General features: G+C 43.0%; 2 protein-coding genes across 2 annotated transcripts in view; both read right to left on the bottom strand.

Annotated features, from left to right (window-relative positions):
- vat1l (vesicle amine transport 1-like) overlaps positions 1-19,185 on the bottom strand; it is a 28,235-nt gene extending 9,050 nt beyond the window's left edge. The window contains exons 1-7 of the mRNA XM_063188036.1: positions 18,847-19,185; positions 17,797-17,926; positions 16,577-16,792; positions 15,625-15,767; positions 13,752-13,855; positions 13,435-13,490; positions 12,991-13,185 (exon numbers count right to left, since the gene is read on the bottom strand). Of these exons, the coding sequence (XP_063044106.1) occupies positions 12,991-13,185; positions 13,435-13,490; positions 13,752-13,855; positions 15,625-15,767; positions 16,577-16,792; positions 17,797-17,926; positions 18,847-19,082 (1,080 nt within the window). The 5' untranslated portion in view covers positions 19,083-19,185. The remainder of the gene's footprint in view (positions 1-12,990; positions 13,186-13,434; positions 13,491-13,751; positions 13,856-15,624; positions 15,768-16,576; positions 16,793-17,796; positions 17,927-18,846) is intronic.
- An 877-nt stretch (positions 19,186-20,062) lies between these two features.
- Positions 20,063-22,452, bottom strand: bola3 (bolA family member 3). The gene is made up of 4 exons (XM_063188999.1): positions 22,279-22,452; positions 21,898-22,021; positions 21,708-21,796; positions 20,063-20,627 (listed from the first exon to the last, which is right to left on the bottom strand). Exons 1-4 carry the CDS (start codon positions 22,306-22,308, stop codon positions 20,562-20,564), a joined length of 309 nt encoding a protein of 102 aa, XP_063045069.1. The 5' UTR covers positions 22,309-22,452; the 3' UTR covers positions 20,063-20,561.
- Positions 22,453-23,934: the final 1,482 nt, after the last annotated feature.

Below are 23,934 nucleotides of genomic sequence, written 5' to 3'. Positions count from 1 at the left end.
GTGTGTGTGTGTGTGTGTGTGTGTGTGTGTGTGTGTGTGTGTGTGTGTGTGTGTGTGTGTGTGTGTGTGTGTGTATTTGGCAGACACTTTTATCGCTTTTATAAAAGGGACTTACAATCCAGGACATAATCATAGCATAGCAACACTTGCAGATACAAAGTGCACAGGAAATCTACAGAACAATAAGAACAAATGGCAAGTAAGGGTTTTTTTTTTTTTAGCATTTACCCCAGGTCTGGACCAGCTCAGGCATTAGTGCAGTAAATAGTCATGAAAGATGAGAGTCTTTACTTGATTTTTTAATGTTGAGAGAGAGGATCCTAGCCCTAGTCCAGTGAATAACTAACATGGGCCTTTTGGGTTGAGTGAATAGCAAATTTGCCACAATGTTCTGGACCATCTGCAGTGGTTTTATTATACAAGTATAGACCTGCCAGGAGGGAGTTGCAACTGCAACAATCCAGGTGGGAGTTGACCATGGCCTGAACCAGTGAATCCGATGTGTGTTGGGTCAGGTAGGGTCTGGTTTTCTGTATATTGAATAGCACAAATCCGTGGGCCCAGGCAACTGATGCAATGCAGTTGAGAATGACAGATGGTCATTATCAATCATGAGGCCAAGGCTTTTGGTGACTTTGGCGCCACAGTGGTAGAGCCCATCATGAAGTTGATGTGACAGATTGATTCTTTCACTGTCATAGACATACATTCAACTGTAGATGGTGTTCCTTCATCCATGTTGACAGGTCGGTGAGGTAGGATGACAGGAGCCACTTCAATGAGTCTCAAAGATCACAGCAGTGGAAGTGATGCATTGGGAATGGTGCTTGACTCCAAGTCATTAGTTGCATCCTTGAATAACTTCAGGAAGACCACTATTGCACTCAGAGTGTTGGTATTGATCTGTGCAATTCTCTCATACTGGTTATGGGACAGCAGTAGGCTAATGTTGAGATCTCCTCATGCTGTTTCAGTGTGGAATCGAGTATATCATAATTGGAATTCCAATTGAAATTGGAATTCCTAGAGTCTCGACTGATTGCTTCAGGGATTTCTTCAAGCCGTTTTGCAGTCCAGAATTTGAAGTATTTCACCAGTTTTTCACCAATTTCACCGTAAGCAGTTCAGACAGCTCAGGTGTTTCCGCAAGCACGTCTGGTGACAACGCACTTGAGAGGGTGACATTCCGAATGTGCGCGTTGCAGTACAACCTGGTGTATCCATGCAAGGCTGTAATTATCTTGGCTTCACGGTCAGTAACGACACGGTCAGATAGAAGTGAAACTTCAATTCCAAATTCACAGAGCTTTTGAAACAGCAAACTGCTGATACTCTCCCCTGAGTTTGACACACCATCCTCGAAAGGGGCCGCGAATAAAACCCTTTAAGTGAGTTAAAATGTATCATTTTTATAATGTATGGTGCCGGAGAGGAACGAACATTTATGATAATCATCCGTCCAGATATCAGTTATTATGACACATCCATACGCCTCAGCGATGGGCTTTATCTCGCCTGTCACTGACACACCCAATGCCTATGCTCGATGAGGTAAACTTGCCATATTCGGCAGCGAGATTAACAAAGTGTTGCAGTATGTCAATAAAGCCTTTCCCAGCGACTAGATCATAAGGACATGTACACAGTACACATCCACACACTTCTCCGCAGCTTCTTGTTAAACGTGAGAAGACAATTCGATTAAATCTTTACTTTGACCAAGCATGATGGTGCAAGTGTGTCGCTTCAACCCAGAGGTTCCAGATTTGTGTTCATTGTACACAAGTAAATTCTCACACTTGTCATATGTCACGACGCCGATTTCTTTACCGTCTTTGTCACAAACAATTGAAAACCCCATTTAGTTTTAACACTGTAGAGGCCTTGTTCAATGTGCTTCTCAACTTCCTCACGTGTAGACTGGCTCATCTTACTAGGCTAGTCTGCAATTCCAACCCTGTGCCCGCACAACTGCGCTGTATTTGAATTCTCCCGCCCACTCCAGTCTGCAGCTTAGCCCATACCACCCGTTCCGGAGAGATTTGCGTTGGGTCCCGCGGGAACCAATTCAAATCCAGATCTCTATTCCCATGAGTATATGAAGGAGTATCTTGCGGTTGACTGTGTCAGAGGCTGAAAGGTCTAGCGGGATGAGGACAGAGGTTAATCCTTCCATTCTTGCTGTCCTCAGAAATTCAGTTACTTATGATAAAGCCGTTTCAGTTGAGTGTCCACTTCTGAAGCCCAGTTGTTTTGGGTCCAGTAGTTCGTTCTGATTTAGGAAGTTGGTAGGTGGTTTTGCAACAGGCCTTTTCAGGGTTTTAGATAGGAAGGGAAGCAGTAAGACAGGGCTGTGGTTTTCAACTTGTGCTGGGTTGAGTGTAGGCCTTTTCAGTAGAGGTGTTACCCTTGCTTGTTTGAAGGCAGAGTGGACTGTGCCAGAGGACAGTGAGGAGTTCATGGTGGATGTGATCACTGGGCCCACTGTTAGGGCAATGTCTTGAAGCAGGTTTGTGGGCACTGGATGCAGTAGGCAGGTAGTCGTAGCGGGTCGGCTCTCAGTGATGAGTTTAGAGGCAACACTTTCAGAGAAGAGTACATTCACATTCAAGTGTTGTAGCAGTGTGCATGATTTCCTGGGGGTGAGTTTTCAGATGAGGAGGAAGGGTTGAATTTATGTTTTCTATATTTTTAAGTGAAAGGAGTGCCAACGTTGTTGGATTTGAGATCTGTGTCAGCAGGAAGGGGAGGAGGGTTGACCAATGATTTTAAAGTAGAAAGCAGTTGAAGAGAATTGTTCTAACATTTACATGTTATTCTTTGGATTTGTATCATGTTGTGGTTCGAAACTAGGAAGACAACAAATAAACGAACCAACTGACCACTCAATTAGAAATGTGCTCTATATGGCATGTTATATGGCATGAGATCGCCAAGTCTTCCCGCTGGTACTCTCTCCATGAGTCAGACAGACTCCTGGCAATCAGCCCCTATTGCTCTCTGATCTAGTACGTCATGCAATATGGTTTCAGGGAACATTGCCATCTCCCTGCCAAAGGATGCTCAACAAACGCAATTTAGGTCCTAGTTGGCAGAAGCTATGAAACTGAGAAGTGCCTATGTTGATGGTCACAGGCCATGGAACTCAGGGTATGAAAAATACACCGCACAAAAAATGTGAAAGTACCTGTTTGAGCTAAGTAATCGGTTCACTGGAACATGTTTCATACATTTCCTGGCATTTTTGGGTCGATGTGACCCTTGTCTATTTAAAGACGAATACCTGCTGATTTCAACAAGCTTGTATTGCTCACAGCACCCTTGACTTGTCTTGTAACCCGATGATGCAACCTCTTTTTTTCAGCCCTTCTATTCTGTATCAGTTCAGCCCTGTTCGATATCCTGGCCATTCTAATGGGCGCAAGGTTTGTAAAAAGACACCTTAACATACCGCAAATGTCATCCCAAGTTATGCATCATCATCGGGCACATTAGGACACATCAATAATGTTTGGATTGACATTTGGATTGTATCAAGATGCTTCAGAATTTAATCAAACCCATGCCCTGATGAGAATTGCCAAACACCACCATCAACAACAAATAAACAATGTTGCTAGATATTGACAGGTGAGGGGTAGTGTGAACAATACAACTGCATGTTGTCCTTAAAGACTAAGATGACAGTTTTCCACTTGGAGTATGTGTGGATGGTAGACCTCACAGATATCAGTTCACTTCGCAAGGGCAAAAACTAATGAAGCACAGATGGAGATGGAGATGGACTGGGCTGAAATTAACACCATCAGAAATGTGTGTCTGTTTAATCTGCGTCAAACATTAAGACCTCCTGCAAAATGGAGATAGAAAATAGGGAAACAAAATGTAGACAGCTTGTACAACTAAATAACCCAGAAAACGTACTGTATGCTTCATGCTAAAACGGATTGTGATTACAATAATTCCCCATAGCAGAAAAATATGGTTTTGAAAGCCATGTTCATAAAAGGCAAATGACATGTTATGATAACTTGCCTTTGGCTTCTACAGTACACCATCGTAATGTGTTCTTCATGGGTTTTTACTGAGGTAAACACCACCTTCATTTTAATTCACACCTGACATTTAATATGGTTTGGTCTCAGCAAACACTGCTCTGTGAAAAGGTTTGAGTGTATACGAACATAAAAACTGATATACTACGCAATCTCCAACAACACTTCCTTTTTCATTACTAAAAACTTTTTTAAAAATCTGTTCAATTTTTGTTTTTATTTGCAATATCTTAAGGCCCTGCAGGAAAATTACATATGACCAGGTGATGGCGTAATGAGAATGGAAAATGGACATAATAAAATGGTCACATACATCACTACCCTGGGCCACTCATATTGTCTGTGACAATTTAAACGTAATCGAGGCAACCACTATCAACCTCAGCCACAGGTCCATACATCACCATAGGTCAAACAACATTTATGTGCATTTTTAAATTGTTTAAAACATAGCATCGTCGTAAGCATGTAAAAAAACTAGGGGGGAAATCAAAAGCCAAAGCTTTACTCTTTGCATTTCACACTTGATTATAAATAACAAACTTGTGTCAAGTAGAGGAGTAGCAACAAGACAAATGCCTCATGACAAAATGCTGTGCCAGTACTGTCCTTGACATCTCCTAGTCTCACCAACGTGGGGAACAATTAAATCACTAAGCTGGCCAAAAAAGCAGCACAGCCATGGTTAACATTCATTCAGCAGGGAACATGACAATAGCTCAATCTAATCTAATCTAACATGCTCGTTTAGGCAAACCGCTGAGGCAAGAACCCAAGGGAGGGGGGGGTCATCACAAATCAAAATCACAGCAGCAGCCTTCACTGGGTGTGAAGAGCCGTTTAGGTGTGCTGTGCTGCCACGTACAACATTAGCTGCCAAGTGCGTAAAGGGTGCAGTCAAGGCAATAGGACACCTCCCCCAGCCTCTCACCACGCCACTGATGTGCACAGATAGATGATGAAATCTTCAGCTGATGTCACGTGACACCAGTTGTCAGAGGCGAGCATGTTAAAACCACCTGTCACCCCACTCCAGTTCAGTGGACAATCCATCTAAATGACCCAGGGCCCTATTCCTTTCTGCATGACTGGTGTCTTTCTGTCTGTCTGGTTTTTTTTTTCTCCTTCTCTGTCTCGGTCAGTCTCTCCATACAGAGTTGGAGGCCGGTTACAGTCCCACCGTGGTGAGGCTGTGTGTGTGTGTGCAGTGGGTAAAGAGCGCGCACACGTGCCTGCGTGTGTGTGTGTGTGTGTGTGTGTATATGCATGTATGCGAGTGTGTGTGTGCACGCACATGGAGGGGTCAAGAAACACTGGCATATTTATTAGCAAAGGACCCTCTGTTCCCATGACAACCGAGTAACGTATGGCATCATCAAGGAGGAAATGTCAGTAGCGGTGGCAACTGAAAACAACAACTATGTACAGTTGCATGTCCCTAATCACCACCACAGCTAATAATGTGTGGGGGAAAATACAAAGACATAAAGCATGTGCATCTTGTAAGGCTTAAGAGTTGATACAGAGAGTTGATACAAGAAGCACTTAGTCGTTGAGATGGGGTAAACATGCAATGTCAAAGTAAGCCCGTGCTACCTTGAGGGCCGCACTGTCACCACTGTATTGCATATTTTTTTTCTCTGTAGTGCTCCTAGTGTTCAATTACAACAAAAGAGTCTGCGGATAATATTTCTTTCTCAGTTTCATACATTGTAATCCCACCTTAATATAGTGTATCAATGAACAGAAACACACCTTATGTTTCACACACTTCCTAGGTTTCTAACTTTATGTGATTCTGTCCTTCTTTCCAAGCTCTCTTGTGAGCCTATAGAATCCGGCCAAGGTTGTTGACACCTTGAGGACTGCTGTGACTCAGGCCTTTGGGAGGTGTGAGGAGGAGGGAGTAGCATGGAGAGGCAAGGCCGGCTCACTGGAGCACGGCATAATGGGCTCAGGTCAGACGCTCTAAATCAGAACTGGCCTGGCTTGACAACTCCACCCCCAGCCAGCCAGAGAACATCAGCTCAGCAAAGCAAAGCTAGGTATAGAAGAGTAGAGTGTCATTTAGTGTGCTCTTTGAACGTGTGTGTGTGTGTGTGTGTGTGTGTGTGTGTGTGTGTGTGTGTGTGTGTGTGTGTGTGTGTGTGTGTGTGTGTGTGTGTGTGTGTGTGTGTGTGTGTGTGTGTGCGTGTGCGCATGTGCTAGTGAGGTGGGTTAAAAGATGCTGTTCTGGGCTCTGCAAGCAAGCACACCCACATGCTGACAACACCTGTCTCAACAGAAGCCCTCTCCTGCTTGTCTCTCTGAACTGACAGACCCCTGTCTGTGCAGCCCACTGCCGTACAAACCAGGCCGAGAAACTGAGAAAGAAAGAAAGAAAGAAAAGAACAGCCCCACTGTGAGTCAGCAGTGCCAAAATTAGATCCCCGCTCCTTTGTCCGGGCGCAGACCTCTTTTCAATTTCGATTTTTTTTTCACCCCCTCAGAGAGAGCCACACCCTTACACGTGAGCTAAAAAGGCAGCCAAGTGGCCGTGCCGTGCGGTGGTCATCGATTTGATTAGTGGGAAGAATCCTGTGACATTTCCCTGCCGGCCTGGCCAACCTCCTTTCAGTCACTGATGAAATTGCCCCTATTTGCACATGCATGAGACCCTTGAGGCAATCTCGTGTACTGATGGAGATGTTCTGGGGGTTCACAGGTTTGCATAATAAACTCTTTGCCTTCAAAGACAGCCAGCAAAAGCGAAGCAAAAAAAGGAACATCAGGTTAAAAGTACTTGGAGCAGGACACAACTAAACACCAGTACTCGAAAGGCTTAAGAGGGTCTTTCACTGGGGAACATCTGTAAACAAGGGGGGCATTTGCGTCTGTCTGTTGCCATATCAGTGCCACTATTGATTCTTTGAATACACCACTCTCCTGCAGACATTCAGCTACATTAATACCCAGCATGCCCTCCAGGTGACTGAGGCCATACAGGTAGGCTACTCTATTTGGGCAGCCAAGATAGCCATCTCCATCTTGGGTAAGAGAGGGAAAGGGATAAGCCTCAGCTTAGAGACCACTCCGCAGTAATGACATTCTATTGTCTCCCGCGGCAACAGCTAGTGTAGCCACAGAGACGGCTAAATCGGATTCACCCCTGTTAGCTTTATCTCACGCCGAGATAAAGACAGGCTCCAACAGCCTTTTTCCATCTCCCACTAGTCTACTACAGGAAATCATTGGTAAAATGTCAGTCTGCCCCCCCCCATCCCCTTGTATTAGTTTGTTCATTGCCACTGCCACGGTTTAACCTTTCCTTAGCTGTGATTATGGCAAGACCATTTGTCGTAAACATGGTTGAAATAATTGCTACAAATTGAAATGCTCGGTGCACAAATTCCTCCTTGTCATATCACTTCGGAGAGAGGCAGAGGCTGCATGCCTCAGACAACGAATACGTGAAAAAATACAACAGTCAGCCACTGTTTGCGTTACATGGTAGCAGTCAAGAGATTATTTACATACAAGCTTCAACTAACAGTCTGAAAGCTGTTAAGTGAGAAATCCATGGCAACATACATGAGTGCTCTGCTGAAAGTGGCTTTGGGAGCCTTGGCTGTGGGATATAGTGACACCTGCAAGATGATTTAACACTGCTGTAATCCTTTATTAAAAATAGCACTACTCACATGGTCCTTTGTGAAATACATGACAAGTATAAATAGCCTAATTCTCTCACCTTTTTCAATTATGCTCAGGTGACGAGCAGAGCTGAGGGTTTAATATTCATTTTGTGAGGCATTGTGGAGTTACTATGATATCCTTATCCTATGGTATTCTTATGCAAAAAATGAGCAGGGTATCACAGAAAACAAAGACAAAATGTCACTGTACTGGGACCAAAACCCATCCCTAACCCTTACCGGGTCAGTGAGGAAAGTGTATTTGCGATCACATGACGTTTACCTGGACCAAAACCCATTCCTAATCATAACCTGTCAGTGTCCACCAGTCCACCCCCTGAAAACCGTGAGTGGAGAAAATGTCCGCCTTGATAATTTGAAAAGAGGAATTTTGTCAGCCTTTGTGAATTTGATGAGGGGAGATTTGTCTGGCTACCCAAGGGGGCAAGCCATCCTGCGTTGCCGAAGGTGATGGCAACACACAATCTCCTCAAATGACCACATGTTGGATGTCTTCATAAAATGCAACCTTGTGTTGTTGGTTTGCGTTTTCTCCTCAGCAGGTGTGCGCATCTCACAAGAGAGGATCGCTTATGGCATGGCGGATCGCATGGGTCCAAGGTAGGCTACATGGTATGCATGTAGACATGCAGTTTCACCATGAAAGAGCCAGTGATTAGCAGTGTTTGTTTCTGTGTAAGTTTCTTGTCTGCCTTTTAAGCAATGAAAATGTAATCACACAAGAGACAAATCACAAGTCTCATAGTACCTCTGCTAGGATTTAAGCGAAATAATAGTGCATAAAATATAATGTGAATACTTGGCTATTAAATACATACTTTTAAGAAACTCAAAAATGATATTAACAACAATAAGTGCACACCAATATTGTGGTTAAATATAATCATCATGTGTTTTTATTGCATTGTTTATAATAATAACCATCATAAGCCCTCATTCATCTTTCCGCACCTTAAAGACTTGGGTTGTACTCATTTTGTGCCCGACTCTGACAGGTGAGGCATATACAGAAGCAAAGCTGTTAGGTATCAAAAGCATTTCTAGTCTTTTTTTCTTTCTATTGATTTCATGTGTCTCCCTCCTCTCTCTCTCTGATGGTGTTCAGAGAAAAATTCTTAACAAGCAGGGTCCTCATGGTCTGGTGCACATGACGTTTCTCAGTTGCCTGATCTCATCAAGTGGTGCTCAAGGCTTCAAGTGATGGGTTCTGCCAATGTGCTTAGCTCATGTCAGGGATTCCCCCAAATGGCAATGTTTTACGGCTATATTAATATGCATACAGAGGCCATGTAGCCTTGGCAGATCTCACTTATGCCTCTTTTCCACTGCCGTTTTTCTGGTAGGCCTACAGCTCGACACAGCGCGACTCGGCCGCCACTTTTTGCTTTTCGAATAGGCACGACACAGCTCAATCGTAAAGCAAAAAGCGGTGGCCGAGTCGCGCTGTGTGGAGCTGTAGGCCTACCAGAAAACAGGCAAAGGAAAAGAGGCATTAGTGATTCAGCTCTGCACAGTGAAGCTTTTGGACATATTGGGGTGCTATTTCATCTTAGGTTAGTGAGATTAACCTGATGATTTCTCTTGAAATCTAAATCGCCAAATAAGGCACTGTAATTTGATTTGGGGCTTCCGAGACTGATGGGCTTGTTTGGTAACGTGTTCTAGATTTGCAAAGGCCAGACGATGACCAGGCTCTCATCTCCAACAGATTCCCAGCCAATCTTTTGCTGATCTCGATTTCAAGCACGTGTGTGTGTCTGTGTGTGTGTCTGTGTGTGTGTGTGTGTGTGTGTGTGTGTGTGTGTGTGTGTGTGTGTGTGTGTGTGAGAGAGAGAGAGAGAGAGAGTGCAAGAGAGAGAGAGAGAGAGAGAATAGGGAGCATGTTCATCTGGAAGAGAAGATGTTTCCTGTATCCTTAATGATGCATTTCCATAAAAAGATGTGTCTTTTGGTCAAAATAGTTCATGGATTATTCATCATATTTGGTTCCTATTGATTTTAACTTGTAATGTGTAATCAAATAAAGTACATGATGTGTGTGTGTGAGAGTGCGAGAGAGTGCGAGAGAGAGAGAGAGAGAGAGAGAGAGAGAGAGAGAGAGAGAGAGATAGAGAGAGAGAGAGAGAGAGAGAGAGAGAGCAAACTCCTGCGCATCATAAATTGCGGATGCCCTTTATTTCCAGGTCTGGGGTATTGACATTGTCATCTCCTTCCATTTAATTGATTCAGCGGGTCGTGATGCGATTACTTTTGATTATATGGATCAGATGATTAAACGAGCAGTATGGCCTCCATTGCAGTCTACCCACAACGCTCGCATCGCACTAGTATGCAAGTCCTCCAGAGCCTCATGGGTCTATATAGTCAGCCTGATCGATTTAGCAACAGCCAACCCAAAAGGACAATATTTATAGAACAATGTTTACTTGGCTTTTAATGACTGTTCGTATTAAAATTATGCATTGTTTAGCCACCTTTCCCCCCGTACACAAGTGTGTCATAAGCACAGGAGAGCACACTGGCTAACATCCCTGGATCCGCTGAACCAGGGGGCTTTGAACAAAGAAGGCAGCCGCCCTAATTAGACACGAGGTCGCCTGCTACAGCACAATTGCAGGGCTGAACACAACAGGCGTGCATGCAAATTCGACTCGGATACCGAAACACCATGCTTGCAAACACTGATGCCTACACACACGCTTCCAAGGCAGCAATTTTCCTCTTGAAAAGCATAAAGGGTACTGAATAATATTGCCACAAATGTGGGGAATGTTTTCCCTGACGCACAGCCAACACCACAACAGAGGCACTGGTGAGAGCGTAATGCATATTTCACTGCTAATGGGGAAAAAGGGTGAGTCACAGAATGTCATATGTCTCATGTGTATATGGGTGTGAATGGAGGTGCAAATAGGTGTGCTGTTACAGCTCAACACATACAGAGGGATGTTGTGGCACAAGGCACGATATGTCTATCTATCTCAAATAGGCCTATTGTAGCCCTCACCGATGTCGTGTGACCTCTCTAAATTGTAGAAAAGTAGGCCTAGGTTACGTGTAGACATCATAGTTAAGCAGTTTTCATGTCTTTTTAGGAGAACATTAGGGAGGCACAGGGAGGGCTCTAAAATATCTCAGTACTTTTTTTTGCAGTACAGTAGGCTACAAAACACAACACGGGAAAAAAAGATCCAACGGGCTCTGCACTAGTATCATAATAAAGGCACAATGCGCCCCACAAAACAGAAATAGAGACCTGCGTAGTGCATACAGTACCATAGGACTCTATACTGGGAGGAGGGAAAACAATGGCGCTGTTCCCCCAACCAGGAAGATATGAGAAAGGTAAATACCAGCAAAAAACATAATTTGCTGATTTAAAAAATCCAGGAATAAAAAAAAAAAACGACTTGATTCTCATGGGTAACATATTCAGTCAACAACAAACTCATTACGGCAACCAATTACTGACTGCCACAGAATGTTTCTGTCGTTCATCACTTTTGAGAATAACTAGGCTATTAGTGTTTTGTGTGGGCAAGAGTAAAAAATGTGATTGCTGCAGGATCTCAACGGTATTAATATTCCCTTACACTGCAGAGAACACTCAATTATTTGCTACTTTCACATAACGGACAGCTATACTTTCAAATGAACTGCATGACTAAGGGATATTGACGAGGCTCGGTAATGGGACTCTTGTGAGGAGTTGAGCTACGAAGGCGTTCAGGCAAGGGGAGAAATGACAACCATTTGCAAGCATCTGGGCGTCACAAGCAATTTCATCTCATCTGTTACCAAACATGATCTGATATGTCCTGGTTTTCTCTGTGTCAGCAGTTATATTCTTCCACAGAAAACTACAGAGCATGGGAAAAAGCTGTCCGCGAACACAAACCTTCTCAGATAGCATCCCATCAGGAAACCACAAGTGCACCATTTACAACATATTTCTCTGAATTGTCTGCAATGAGTCCCCCTCACCATTTCTTTCAAGTTTGATGCTGTCTTAATTGCCTTGCTATCTTAATGTCGTTATTTTGTCTCAAACGGCTTTAGAATGGCCGTCCATGGACATGTCCAAGTCTGTTCCTAAAACCATCCTAAACATTTAATTTCAAAACTGTGCAACTCACCAAGTGATCAGGGGTATTCATTGGTATTCCATAAGAGTTCTTGTAGCGCAACATGGCTTCTGTCATGTTTAATGTAGCATTTTGTAAAAAAATACATCTTTAATTCACAACATGGCAAATAAAAAATCACAGAAGCCATATTTCGCATTTGGATTTGTTAGGGAATGGCAGTGAACACCTCTTGCCACTTAGTGAGATGTATACTTTCAAAAACAAATGTTTAAGTTCGACAGCCATTGTAAAGCTAATTGAGACAAAATTTAAAAATGAGCCAAATAACAGAGACACCAGCAAACATTTTTAAAACAACGGTGAGGGGTACATTGGGGAGGGGAAACATTGCAGACAACTCGGGAAAGGGGCTTAACGTTCAAAATAGTGCACTTATCCTTTATTAAACTGCCATATTCGCATTTGAAGCAAATAACTATTTCTTTCTTGACCGTCTGCCGAGCAGTGAGCCCCGGAGAGAAATAGAGAAAATAGAGTGGCAGAGTACTGCAGAGCTGACTGGAGGAAGGTAGGTGAGTGGGTGGTTGGGCGCGAGCAGCAGTGGTGCTGTCAACGGAACCAGACCAGGTTGGCCAGCCCACCCACCACCATCTGATACATAACAACACATCTCATCACTGACAGCTGACAGACTTCCATGGCACCGGCTCAAACAAGACACCACCCAGATGGTCCGTACAGTAGACATTTCTCTTCTGATCAGGCTTTTTAAGTCACCTGTTGTCATTAACACATGCGGTATAATGACCAGAAAAAAAGGGCTATTTTCCGTTCTTATAGTAGCCTATGTTACTTCTTGTGAAAGATTTTTGCACATCACTTTAAGTTGCAGGTGAGGGGGTGATCAAAGCAGCTTGCATATCAGGAATATAAAACACAAATCTTGCACATAATTTGTATTACTAAGTAAAATCATTTAAAGAGTAACTGCAAAATGGTCAGAGTGCCTGTAGGTGTTTATGCTCTTATAATATCATTGCAGTACATGAAGATATAGCTTCCATTTATTGACATTGTGGGATATAATCCCTGAACAAGAAAAAAAATCCATAACTTAATTTAATTGCTCGTAGCCAAGAGAAAGAAAATTACCTCCTCCAGCGCCCATAGGGAGTCCACGCGTGGTTTTATCTTCTTCTCGTTGTAGAGGGAGAAGAGCTTGAGCACGGCATTCCTCACCTGGCCACCTCCGCCCTGCTTGAAGAGAAGGTTGAGGAGCGAGAAGCCGGCCATGACTTTGTTCTCCTCGTAAAGCTTAATGGGATTCACCTTCTCCACCTGCCACCACTAGAGAGAAGACAACACAGTCAGGGGTATTCCTGTCACTGGCAAAACTCTAGAAGCTGACTCCATTTTGACTCAATATTCTAGAGAATTTACACCAAATGTTGGTTTCAAACATTACTATAATTTGTACAAGTTCTGACAAAAACGTATCATGGGTATTGTTCAAGTAATGAGAAGACAAAGTTTTTTTTCCAGAGTTTTTAAGGTTTTTGAACATTTAGCAGGATTAAAACTGAGCCAGTTACTCACAGATTTGGCAAAGCTGAAGAAGCTTTTTGTCTCCCCCGTAACCATACTTGACGAGCCTGAGAACACGACGACAAAAGGATCACATTGAATTGGAACTCTTTATTCAATGCTACACAGTCACAGCCACAACAGAACAACGGTTCCAACAAACGGTAGAAGACAAAGCAGGGGGTCCTGCTTTTAAAATTTGGGTAGGCCTACTCACTGGCCCTGCCGACTGAGTAGTAATAATAACAGAGCTCATTATGTGACCCGAAGGCCCCCTGTAGTAGGTGCTTAGGCATGTTTCCCAGGGCCCAGGGCCGCTGTATACCCACCGTAGAGGATGTACGTGCCCAGGGGCTTGAGGAGGCCCAGGCCTTTCCCAGTGTTCTCTCCACACAAGCAGTCCAGGACAATGTCCACCCCCTCTGGAGAGATCCTAGGGGAATGCATAAAATTCCATTAGCTCCTCTCTCTCTCTCTCTCTCTCTCTATTCTCAACCCAAGCCCGTCTGCACAGCCAAGCACAGCAGACACAGCACCCAAGGCCAGAATGTTTAATAAAAACACAGGGGAAACAAACATCTCCACTAAGGATGCTGCAAAGCTGGTCTGCTAGACTGTTACCTAATACCCCTGCCCATACCGCACATTTTTCAAGCTTTGTCATAAGAGATACTAATCCCCCAACTATGCAGTATCTGGTACAATGAATCCATTTAATAGAGTCATCACCAAATAAGGAAGAGATACAGGAAGAACACCCATTACACCTTACCGCCATCTTTTACTTCACTCTTGATGTTATTGCACAACGGACATAGTCAGCTTTTTTATTATTTATTTTCTTTAAAAAAAAAGACTCACTGGTGCAAAGCTGGAGAGGCATGAGAAGCATGTTATGGGCAAGGAGTCCCAGTGTTTTGCTATTGGCAGGGTAACCTGTGTGGCAGCCTGCTTGACTTTAGTGGTCTTGTGATACCCATGGCCCTGTGTGGGCTGTGTGACTTAGAACCAATTTAATTTTACTTTCCAGGCTGATCCTGAGAAGAATGTGAGGGGTCCCACAGATGAAAGGCTCATTATTAATCTCTCCCTCTCGATCACCATGATTTTTATTTTTTTCCTAACATGAACCACTGTATTGGCGAAGGCCAGGGCTGGTGTTTCTCCTAGATGGTGCTCTCAACTTCAGGAAAGCCAAAGCCTGAGGTATACTTTCACAAGAATTCTTTTCAGTGGTGACAGTGGTTGTTGCATTTTTTGGCAGCTGACACGAGTGGCTGGGCCAAAAATGGTCACGTCAGTGTAAAACCTGTCAGAAGGACTCAAAAATAGCATCTGCTCTCCCTGAAAAATACACCTGAGTTGTCACACAATATGCTAGTACAGTAGTCTTGGCATCTTCTATTCACTCCAAGAACAATATTAATATAAAAAGAAAGAGATACACTTAAGTAGTGAGGTATCACAACCTCAAACACAGACAGTGGAATGAGCTTCTATGTTTTTTTGCTTTGTTTTAAGAAAGACCTGACTATACTAGGCACAACACCTGCTTGTCACATCTGCTGCTGCTGGTTGCTGCGTTTAGATACTACAGTCACTCCTCCCTGAAGACGCCCCACCTCCCCCCCTTGCCACATCATGTTACCATGGTGACCAGGGCCACACAGTCCCGCACTCCATTATGGGTAATGTCTCCATGCACGCAGTCAATACTGACGTGGCTCCTACCGTCAGTCAGATTAGCATAACCAGATCAACTTGCATCTTCAGTGGCACAACATTGTATCAACACTGTCTTGTTTCACATCTGCAGCAGATGTGTCCAATCTATTGACGCTGAACAGAGATAGTATGTACGTCAGTGGTCCAATCTCAACGTCATCTGTGATGGATATGGGTCAATGACGTTTTTTGGGCTCAGACAGGTGAGGTGGTACAACGACAGCTAATGCCCATAAATTAATTAGTAATTTGTAATTAATGTACTGCAATGAATATGCTTCTTAGGTAATCCACTAAAACAAACAAAAATAATCCATACAATAGTGGCATTAGTTGTCCTTGCACCACCTTGACGTGTGCTGCTACTACTAAAATGTCATTGACCCATATAGGAATTGATTTTCTTGTCACGAATGGCATGTCACCTGTCTGAGCTACTAGTGTTAAGAATGATTGAATGAGAAAATGATTGCATACTTTTTAACTTCAGGGACGTAGTCGATGTTCCTGTCGAATAGGTGAGTCAGTGAGTCTTTGATGGCCTCGTGCTTGAAGGGGGACGCAGTTCCGAACACTGTGACATTTGGCACGGTCGAGCAGAGCTGAGCAACAGCTTGGCCCTGCAGTAAAACAGCAGTAACATTTTATATCATATCCAGAAAATATATAATGCCAGGATGTAATACCTTTATGTATGCACTAAGTATCTGTTATGTTCTGCATATTTTTACACAGGGGAATATCAGTAGGCCTACATAGGGCAAAGGCAACAATCAGTGAAATTATTTAGATTTGAAATAAAAGTTTCACTACGTATGTACCGATTTAGCTCAAGGAAGGAAAAAAAACACACAGTAAATAAAAACTTTAAAAAAGGTGTTGATGTTTTGACATTCTTGACATGATCAGGACGTAATGCTTTTGAGAATGGAACACATCAAGGGCCCATTTCACAAAGAGAGAACAGACTGCAAGTATATAACTTAGTAAGAAGCTATTGTCAGACTTAGTATTTGGAAAAACTGTATCTTGATCCATACACCTAAACTACTTCACTAAAACCAGCCCCGGAGCGAGCACAGGTGGGATAACGAACCACGCCTCCTCCAGGTCAGTGCAAAAACTGATGCGATTTAAAAATAACGCTCTCATTTCACAGATTTTATCTCCAGCCACAAGCAGAGAAAGGAAAAAACTATAATGTATGAATGAAACTTATAAAAGAGATGATATCTTGGCCCTGCCGTGGCCAACCGGTAGGGCACTCGCCTGCCATGCGGCTGACCGGGGTTCGATTCCCAGCCCGGGTCCTTTGCCGACCCCTCTCTCCCAATTCGCTTCCTGTCCACCTCTCACACTGTCCTATCAAATAAAGTCGAAAAAGACCAAAGGAAAATCTTTAAAAGAGATGATGTCTTGACATGCATACCACGCCTCCTCCAGCTGAATGGACCAACACTGACATGCCGTCCCTCAGGTTGGCCACCTCGAACAGCATCATGTAGGCAGTCACGAAGTTCATGGAGAAGGCCGCGGCCTCAGTGAAGGACATGTCATCGGGGATCTTGAAGACCAGATCCAGTGGTGTGCAGACCACCTCAGCCCAGGCGTTATAATTGACGAATGCAATGACCCTGTCACCAATCTGTAGTAGGGGATAACAGCACCCATCTGATTAAGGTTAGAGGCTGACATGGCAAACGATACAAAGTACATTTTGTAGTGTTGATTCGCCACTTAGAGAGCATGATCAACACCACCTGCCACATTTACAGTATTTACCCCCGCCAAGGAGGATATGTTTTTGGTCGCGTTGGTTTGTTTGTTTGTTTGTTTGCTTGTCTGTCAGCAGGACGACTCAAAAAGTTAAGAACGGATTTTGAGGACATTTTGTGGAATTGTTGGAAATGACATAAGGAACAAGTAATTCAATTTTGTTTTTTAAAAAAGATTCTTCAACATTGCGGAATAGTGCGAATTTTGACATATCCGTTTCTAACTCCACAAAAGCAAATCAGAAAGACTTGAAAAAAATTAGGGTGCAACATTGTCAAAAGTTCTATCAAACGGCAAAGTTTAGTGATGATCGGATGTGGATTCCAGATCTGGTTGTAATAGGCATAGGATTCCATAGCGTGTAGATGTTATGGCGTCACTGACCCCATTGTCTTGGCGGAGGTTTGCACTCTCTGAGTGCTTCTAGTTCAAGCATCATTCATGTAATATCTAAACTATGATGAATTTAAAAAAATAAAGAAGCAAACTGCACTGCTAACAGCTATACACTTACAAAATGTATTAGGCAATGTCAAATGAAAATCGGCTCAAACTGAAATACTTAACTTTGAGGTTTGGGATGCTATTGGTTCTCTTTTCGATTCAGTGAATGTTGAATGACAAAAAAAAACATCTAAAACCTTACTTCTGGCCTCGGAGGCGCTTCTTTATTTTTTTTAATAATAACTAGGCATTACATTGCATTATGTCTGCTCTACACAATGCAAAAGAAGCCGGAAAAGTGATGACCACAAAGTGTTCCTTTTCTAAAGGCACACTTTCAAAATTGCTGTTCACAAAAGAGCCCCCTGTAATTTACCACTGAGAGTCACTGATAGCCATGAGTGAGTCATCAGAGGCTGAATCACCTACCTCAAATCCTGTTGTGTTGTCTCCCATTGCCTCCACTATGCCCGAGCACTCGAAACCCGGTACCAGAGGCGTCTTGGGAGGATTATCGATATTTCCTTGTCGAACCATCAGGTCCACAAAATTCAGCCCACTGTCACAAACAAAGAAGCTGAAATAAAAGACTATTCCCCCCGTACAGGACAGGTCTATAGGCTACCATGCCTCAAACATGAACTTCAACATGTTGACATGTAGAGCAATAGGCTTTTATTCATTTGAGAGACAAACTAACAACCTAAAAAACAGACTTCTTTAGCTTATGTACAGTAAAGCCATCCTGTCAAATCAGTCCCTCTGCTGGTCAGATGATGGGGATAACACATGTCTGTCTACATCATGACACCTGATGAATACTGTTTACAATTACTAACTAATATTATATCAACCAGTAGGCCCTATTACTGTAATAATGATAATAAATGATAAAATCCTATGCCACCTGTAGGCCACATTAATTTAGTTTTCCACCAGGCCATGAAAGCCTATAGGAACAAAAGAAGGCATATATTGCTTTTTCCCCCTTTTTTATTATTATTATTTTTTTACATTTTACATCATGTTCAAATTGTATACACAATGTACAGTTAGAGGCAATTTCCCTTCGTCTTGTCATATCAAACAGGCACTGGTCCTGATAGAGAGATAGTGGGGGAAAGTGGGGCACAGTCACAAGGACCTATTTTTTTCACCCAATGTAACCTCGTCTGTTCTTCCACCACCTGCCATGATGACACGGTTATCAGCTTTCCCGATTATTTCTCCTTCTGACTTGGTGATGAGGTCTGCATCGTAGTGCACGGCAACAAGGTAAGAAATAGCTCTAAGAACAAGAAATGTGCGCACACCTCGACAAAGAGCACATTTCATCTACACATGATCCGTAGGCTACGGTTACCATGCGCAACATGTTGCTGGATTGCTGCCAGTCCAACAAAGTTTACTATTCCCCACTGACTGAGATAAGGTATTCTATCAGACTACCGTCTCTGCATGAACTGCAAAATTATTTACCAAGCTTTAACCCGAATTTTCACCTCTCCTTCCAGTGGCTCTGGCATCGGTTTCTTGGTTACCCGGAGTTTGTTGAGACCCCCGAAGCCAGTAAGTACCACGACGCGCATTTCTTTGGCATCCCCCACAGACGCGACATTCTCTTCTTCTGGTTCTTTAGCACAATTTTTCTCTATCATGTGCTCAGTTTCTTCTGTCATCTCCGCTCCCTCCTTTGGCATGTCTGTGGGTTTCATGGGTAGGACGTGATGGAAAAACTAACGGGTTCTGTCAATCCTCCCTCACAGCGATGCGGTTACTGCAGGTTGCGTATCCCTGAAGTGCAGCAAATGCTGCTGGATTGCTATGGCTGCACAGATTTTGACTACGGTGAGAAGCTGCTACCGTAAATCAGAGTATACATGCGCAACTTTTTTATTTTAAAAAATACAAGGAGATATTTTAATATAGCAATGTAGGACTTTTAAGATTCAGTCTGGACATTTCGGAGTGAAATGTCCTTCTTGGATAAGCTAACAGCTGGGTTGACTGCTGGGTGCCCATAGGCTACAGTAGACCTAGGTCTTCATCTGCCCCCCCCTCCCCATTTAACAATAGATGAACAATATTATGTCTCAGGGTCATTTTAGATTATGACAAAAAGGGTAATTTAAGGCTTAAAGTCCTCAAAAAAGTTTGATTCGAAAGCCCAACTGGGAAACTCCAACTCCCATTGTCATTGTGACACAGCACACAAGTGTTCACTGCACACAACGGAATTGCATTTAGGCCTCACCCATGCAAGGGGGTAGCTCCAATGGGGCCCCTGGGGAACAGTGCGGTGGGACGGTACCATGCTCCGGGTACCACAGTCATGGAGGAGGATGGGGGAGAGTACTTGTTAATTATTCCCCCCACCAACCTGGCGGGGCGAGTGTCGAACTGGCAACCTTTGGGCTACAAGTCTGACGCTCTAACCACTTACCCATGACTGATTGAATTGTTTGAGACATACTCTCTCTTAACTGTTGATTAAAACAGGTGAATAAACCAGTTTGTTTACAGACATTATACAAATGAGCACAAATGCTGGTCATAGGATGTGAAACACTGCCACAATCTATGACTGGCCTAAAAAGTTAAACACATACACGCAAGGCAACATAATAGCTATTTGCATTTCGGCTGTTCATTGTAATGGAGAAATTTCCCAAAAGATGAAAATTAGACCGTAAAATTAACAATATATATCTCTTTATTCTCAACATTTACATCTTAGCAGGATACAATGGTGGTAGTTGTAGATGAATGAACCACACAGTACATCTATAGAGTACTGCAAAAGCACACCATGAAGGTCAATATGAACAGATTTATACAATGATGCTGATGTACCAGAGGCAGTGGAAAACTGTAATGTGTATGTTGGTGCATCCACAACATGGATTCTTGGTAGGGACGGCATCAAAACTGTGCGTATGATAGCGTTAGGTCACTTTCAACTCCTACTTAACTATGTTCAGCAAAACAAAATAAATACAGAAAAAGTCAATCAATGTGAGCCAAGACACATGACATGACTTACCAAAAGTTAAGTGGTATTTTGGAATTGTTATAGCTATGAAGAGACTATCGTTCTCAAGTGTTGAATACAATTGGTATCTCGTAAAACCATTCAAAGTCTGTTTCTGGCATTCTGTGAAAAATGTTGGACTTCAAACTAAAAGAAAGGCTTTCTATTTTCCTGGGACACCCGTGAATATTCGAAGACCGTGCATAGCTTGGATCTCATCTTTCAGTGCCTGAAAAGATAAATAAACAATACTGATGAGAGTGAGGAAGGGAATGATACCACTGACATGTACACACGACAATGAAAGTCAGTACAGATAATATCTAACTGAAAAAATTGGCCAGTTGATGTCTGCTGCTGCTTGCAGTAAACATCTTCCTTGGCTGTCTCAGGAAGATGTACTGAGAAGAAACGCATGCATTACGCATTACGTGTGCACACGCACACCAGCACCTGTTTGACAGCGCATCTGAGGGCCAAAACATACCAAGGCGGAACGGAACGGTCGCAGGACGGACGCGGTCTTTCTGCTTAGTTTTGGCCGGCGTGCTTTTCTCTGCCTTGCACACTGAGGGCCAAAACATACCAAGGCGGAACGGAACGGTCGCAGGACGGACGCGGTCTTTCTGCTTAGTTTTGGCCGGCGTGCTTTTCTCTGCCTTGCACACTGAGGGGTCTTACACACCAAGGCGGTAAAGCGTCGCGGAACGGCTAACAAATAAGGGACGATTCTGTATTTCAAGGGACGGGTGGCAAACCTAGGTACTTGCACTGTGTTCTATGATCTAGAAATGTTTATTTAGATCTTGCTGGTGTTACTGCATCTGTGTGACAGGCTGTCCTGTCGGTTTTGTTCTAAGGGTTGTTTCCTCTTGAAGCCTCAGATGCGCTGTCAAACAGGTGCTGGTGTGCGTGCGCACACGTGTGTTACATGCGTAATGCATGCATTCGTTCGAGCGTGCATTATTCAGTTGGTGCGTACATCCCGGGGGGGTATTCTGAAACTATGGCGGCCATAGTTTCCTCAATGTAGGGGAAACACTGGCCCTGAAATAATTTTCTAAAAATCCAAATAATGTCCGACAGTTTTAGAATCGATGTGATAAGGAGTTAGTTTGACAAGTTAACAGCACCACTGTAGTTACATTTATTCTTATCCACTTTTGTGAATTCCACCTTGATCGAGCATCCCATTCGGGGAGTGCACTACAAAAGAGGATGATGCTCAGTCGAACTATTGGGGGGTCAAACATCAACAACCATCATCTAGATCTGCTATTTCCATTCGTTCTCATGACCACATGCTTACCTGGTTAACAAGCTGATGTTGCTGTACAGTCCTCTTCCCTTTGAACTCATCAGATTCTATATGTATCTCATACATAGCTCCGCACCCTCCTGCAAAAACAGTGCTGCCGTCATCAACATCCATTCCATAGACATGTACAGAAGATGATTATCACTAATACCACAATGCTATTAATAAGTGCCCAGCTTACCAGATATGTCCACAACCTTCAGAGACGTGGCTTGGGGAAACTTTTCTTTTAAAACACTTGTGATTCTTATTTCGCCTTCAGTATGAGTCGACAAGGTCCGAGCAGTGTAAGCCAGGATGTTCCTCTGAAAGAAAACATCAGGCAGTCAGATGCTTATGACACCATTCGTCGTGACCACACGCTACACTTTCAACAAGCGCCTCAATATATCACAAATCAAACACAATAAAGGTAGGCCAAAGGTGATATGTTAAATATTTTGACTGCAGTAAAAGCTGAATAGAGCACAGGGGACAACAACTCTGTTAACCTCTCCAGCTAGTGGCTAATTCGATTAGCTATAAAGTAATCGAGGATACAGAAAACAACTGCAAAACTTACGTGACATCTGAGGGCAAATCTCGAAATCATAATGACATAGGGTGTTTGTTATTTAAAACTGACAGCACACTCCTCCAGTGAATAATCGCTACCAGTGAAAAGTCATGCCCCAAGATCAATGCCGAATGTGTTTGCCTTCCGTCGCGGGAAAATGACGTCACGTCACCATTTGTTTGGGAAATGGTAACAGGTCAAAGGGTCAACTTGCAGTTGGGGAGAGCGGGGTTATGTGAGATATATATTTTTCAATAAGCTCCCCTCTTGCCAAGCTAAAAGTACATCTGTCAAATTTCCACATTTCTACTAATTTAGTATGTTACCCACCTATGGAAATGAACAGAATATCTTCATGACAAAGGACCATACAAATAGGCCTATAATTGTTTTTGTTTTGTTTTGTTTTTTTACAAAAAGTAAGAAATTCCTGGGGTAAAGTGAACCACCACAGTTTAAACTGATGAAAGTACTTTTCTGCTTAAAACAACATGTTTAACTTTACATCCCAACAGCTATATTAATAGCCACACATTCCAAATTCAATAAGTTTATTGCAGGGCTGGACACTGTTTTTTCCATCGGTGGCCTCAGTGGCTACACACGCGCCCCATGTCTGTGAGGTGTGTTTTAGCCCAGATTGTCTTCCTGGTGTAATTACTTGACTTCATAGCTTTCCTACAATAAGGGCCCGCCAGATTAAGAGGGCCCGGCATACGTTGTTGATATGGGCTGCCTGGCAGGTAAATTTCATGACAAAATTACATAGTGTCATAATTGAAGTAGGAATTAAGGATAACATGTCTGCCAGCTGTGGAGAAGAGAATTAAGACTATTTAAAACTGTACTCAACACTACAGATTCATTTTTCAATATTGCATCTTATCACAATTCTGCAGTTTTTTACTTTTGCCCAATCAGTGCCCCCTAGGCCACAGCCATATCGAGCCTGGGCGTTAATCCGGAACTGCCTACAATGTATATGACCAACAATAAAAACAATGAATGTAATATTTCACAAATGTCTGTTTTAAAACCTTATTTACATGTGTTTTGTAATGACATACATAACCATGTGTCTCAGTTTACCCCATATCCACTTTTTACTTTTTAGAAATAACATTTCTAGCTTTTCAGCCTTAAAAATGAAAAAAGGTCGCACCATGCATAGGTTTCTTTTTATTTACACAGACGCGTTTCGGCGCTCTGCCTTCCTCAGTGTTCCTCAGGCACAAACGCCGAAACGCGTCTGTGTAAATAAAAAGAAACCTATGCATGGTGCGACCTTTTTTCATTTTTCAGTCTTACAATATTTTGGTCAGCACCCTTAAAAGGAAGGAAAAAACTGTTGGGTGACGCCTGCTCCAACCCTTATGAACTTTTAGCTTTTCAGCCTTACCAGCATCAACCATATGGTTTCATGTGTTGGAAGTGCAGTAACATGCATAGAATAACTTAATTTATCTGAAAAACAGTTGAATATGTGTTAAGGGCGGAATTTTACAAAAATGTGCAAAAAACACTTTAGGGAATGTGAAGTGGTTGAAAACAATGTGGTTAAATGATCACAAATTTGTTACAATGCAGAGATATAGGGGGTATCTCACATTACCTGGTGTTTCATATTACCCCGCTCTCCCCTCTAGATTGTTTTTATATTAT

The sequence above is a fragment of the Engraulis encrasicolus genome, chromosome 22, assembly GCF_034702125.1.
Source record: "Engraulis encrasicolus isolate BLACKSEA-1 chromosome 22, IST_EnEncr_1.0, whole genome shotgun sequence".
NCBI lineage: Eukaryota > Metazoa > Chordata > Actinopteri > Clupeiformes > Engraulidae > Engraulis > Engraulis encrasicolus.
Note: the sequence above shows the minus strand (reverse complement) of the source record. Positions and strands in the feature narration are given on the sequence as shown.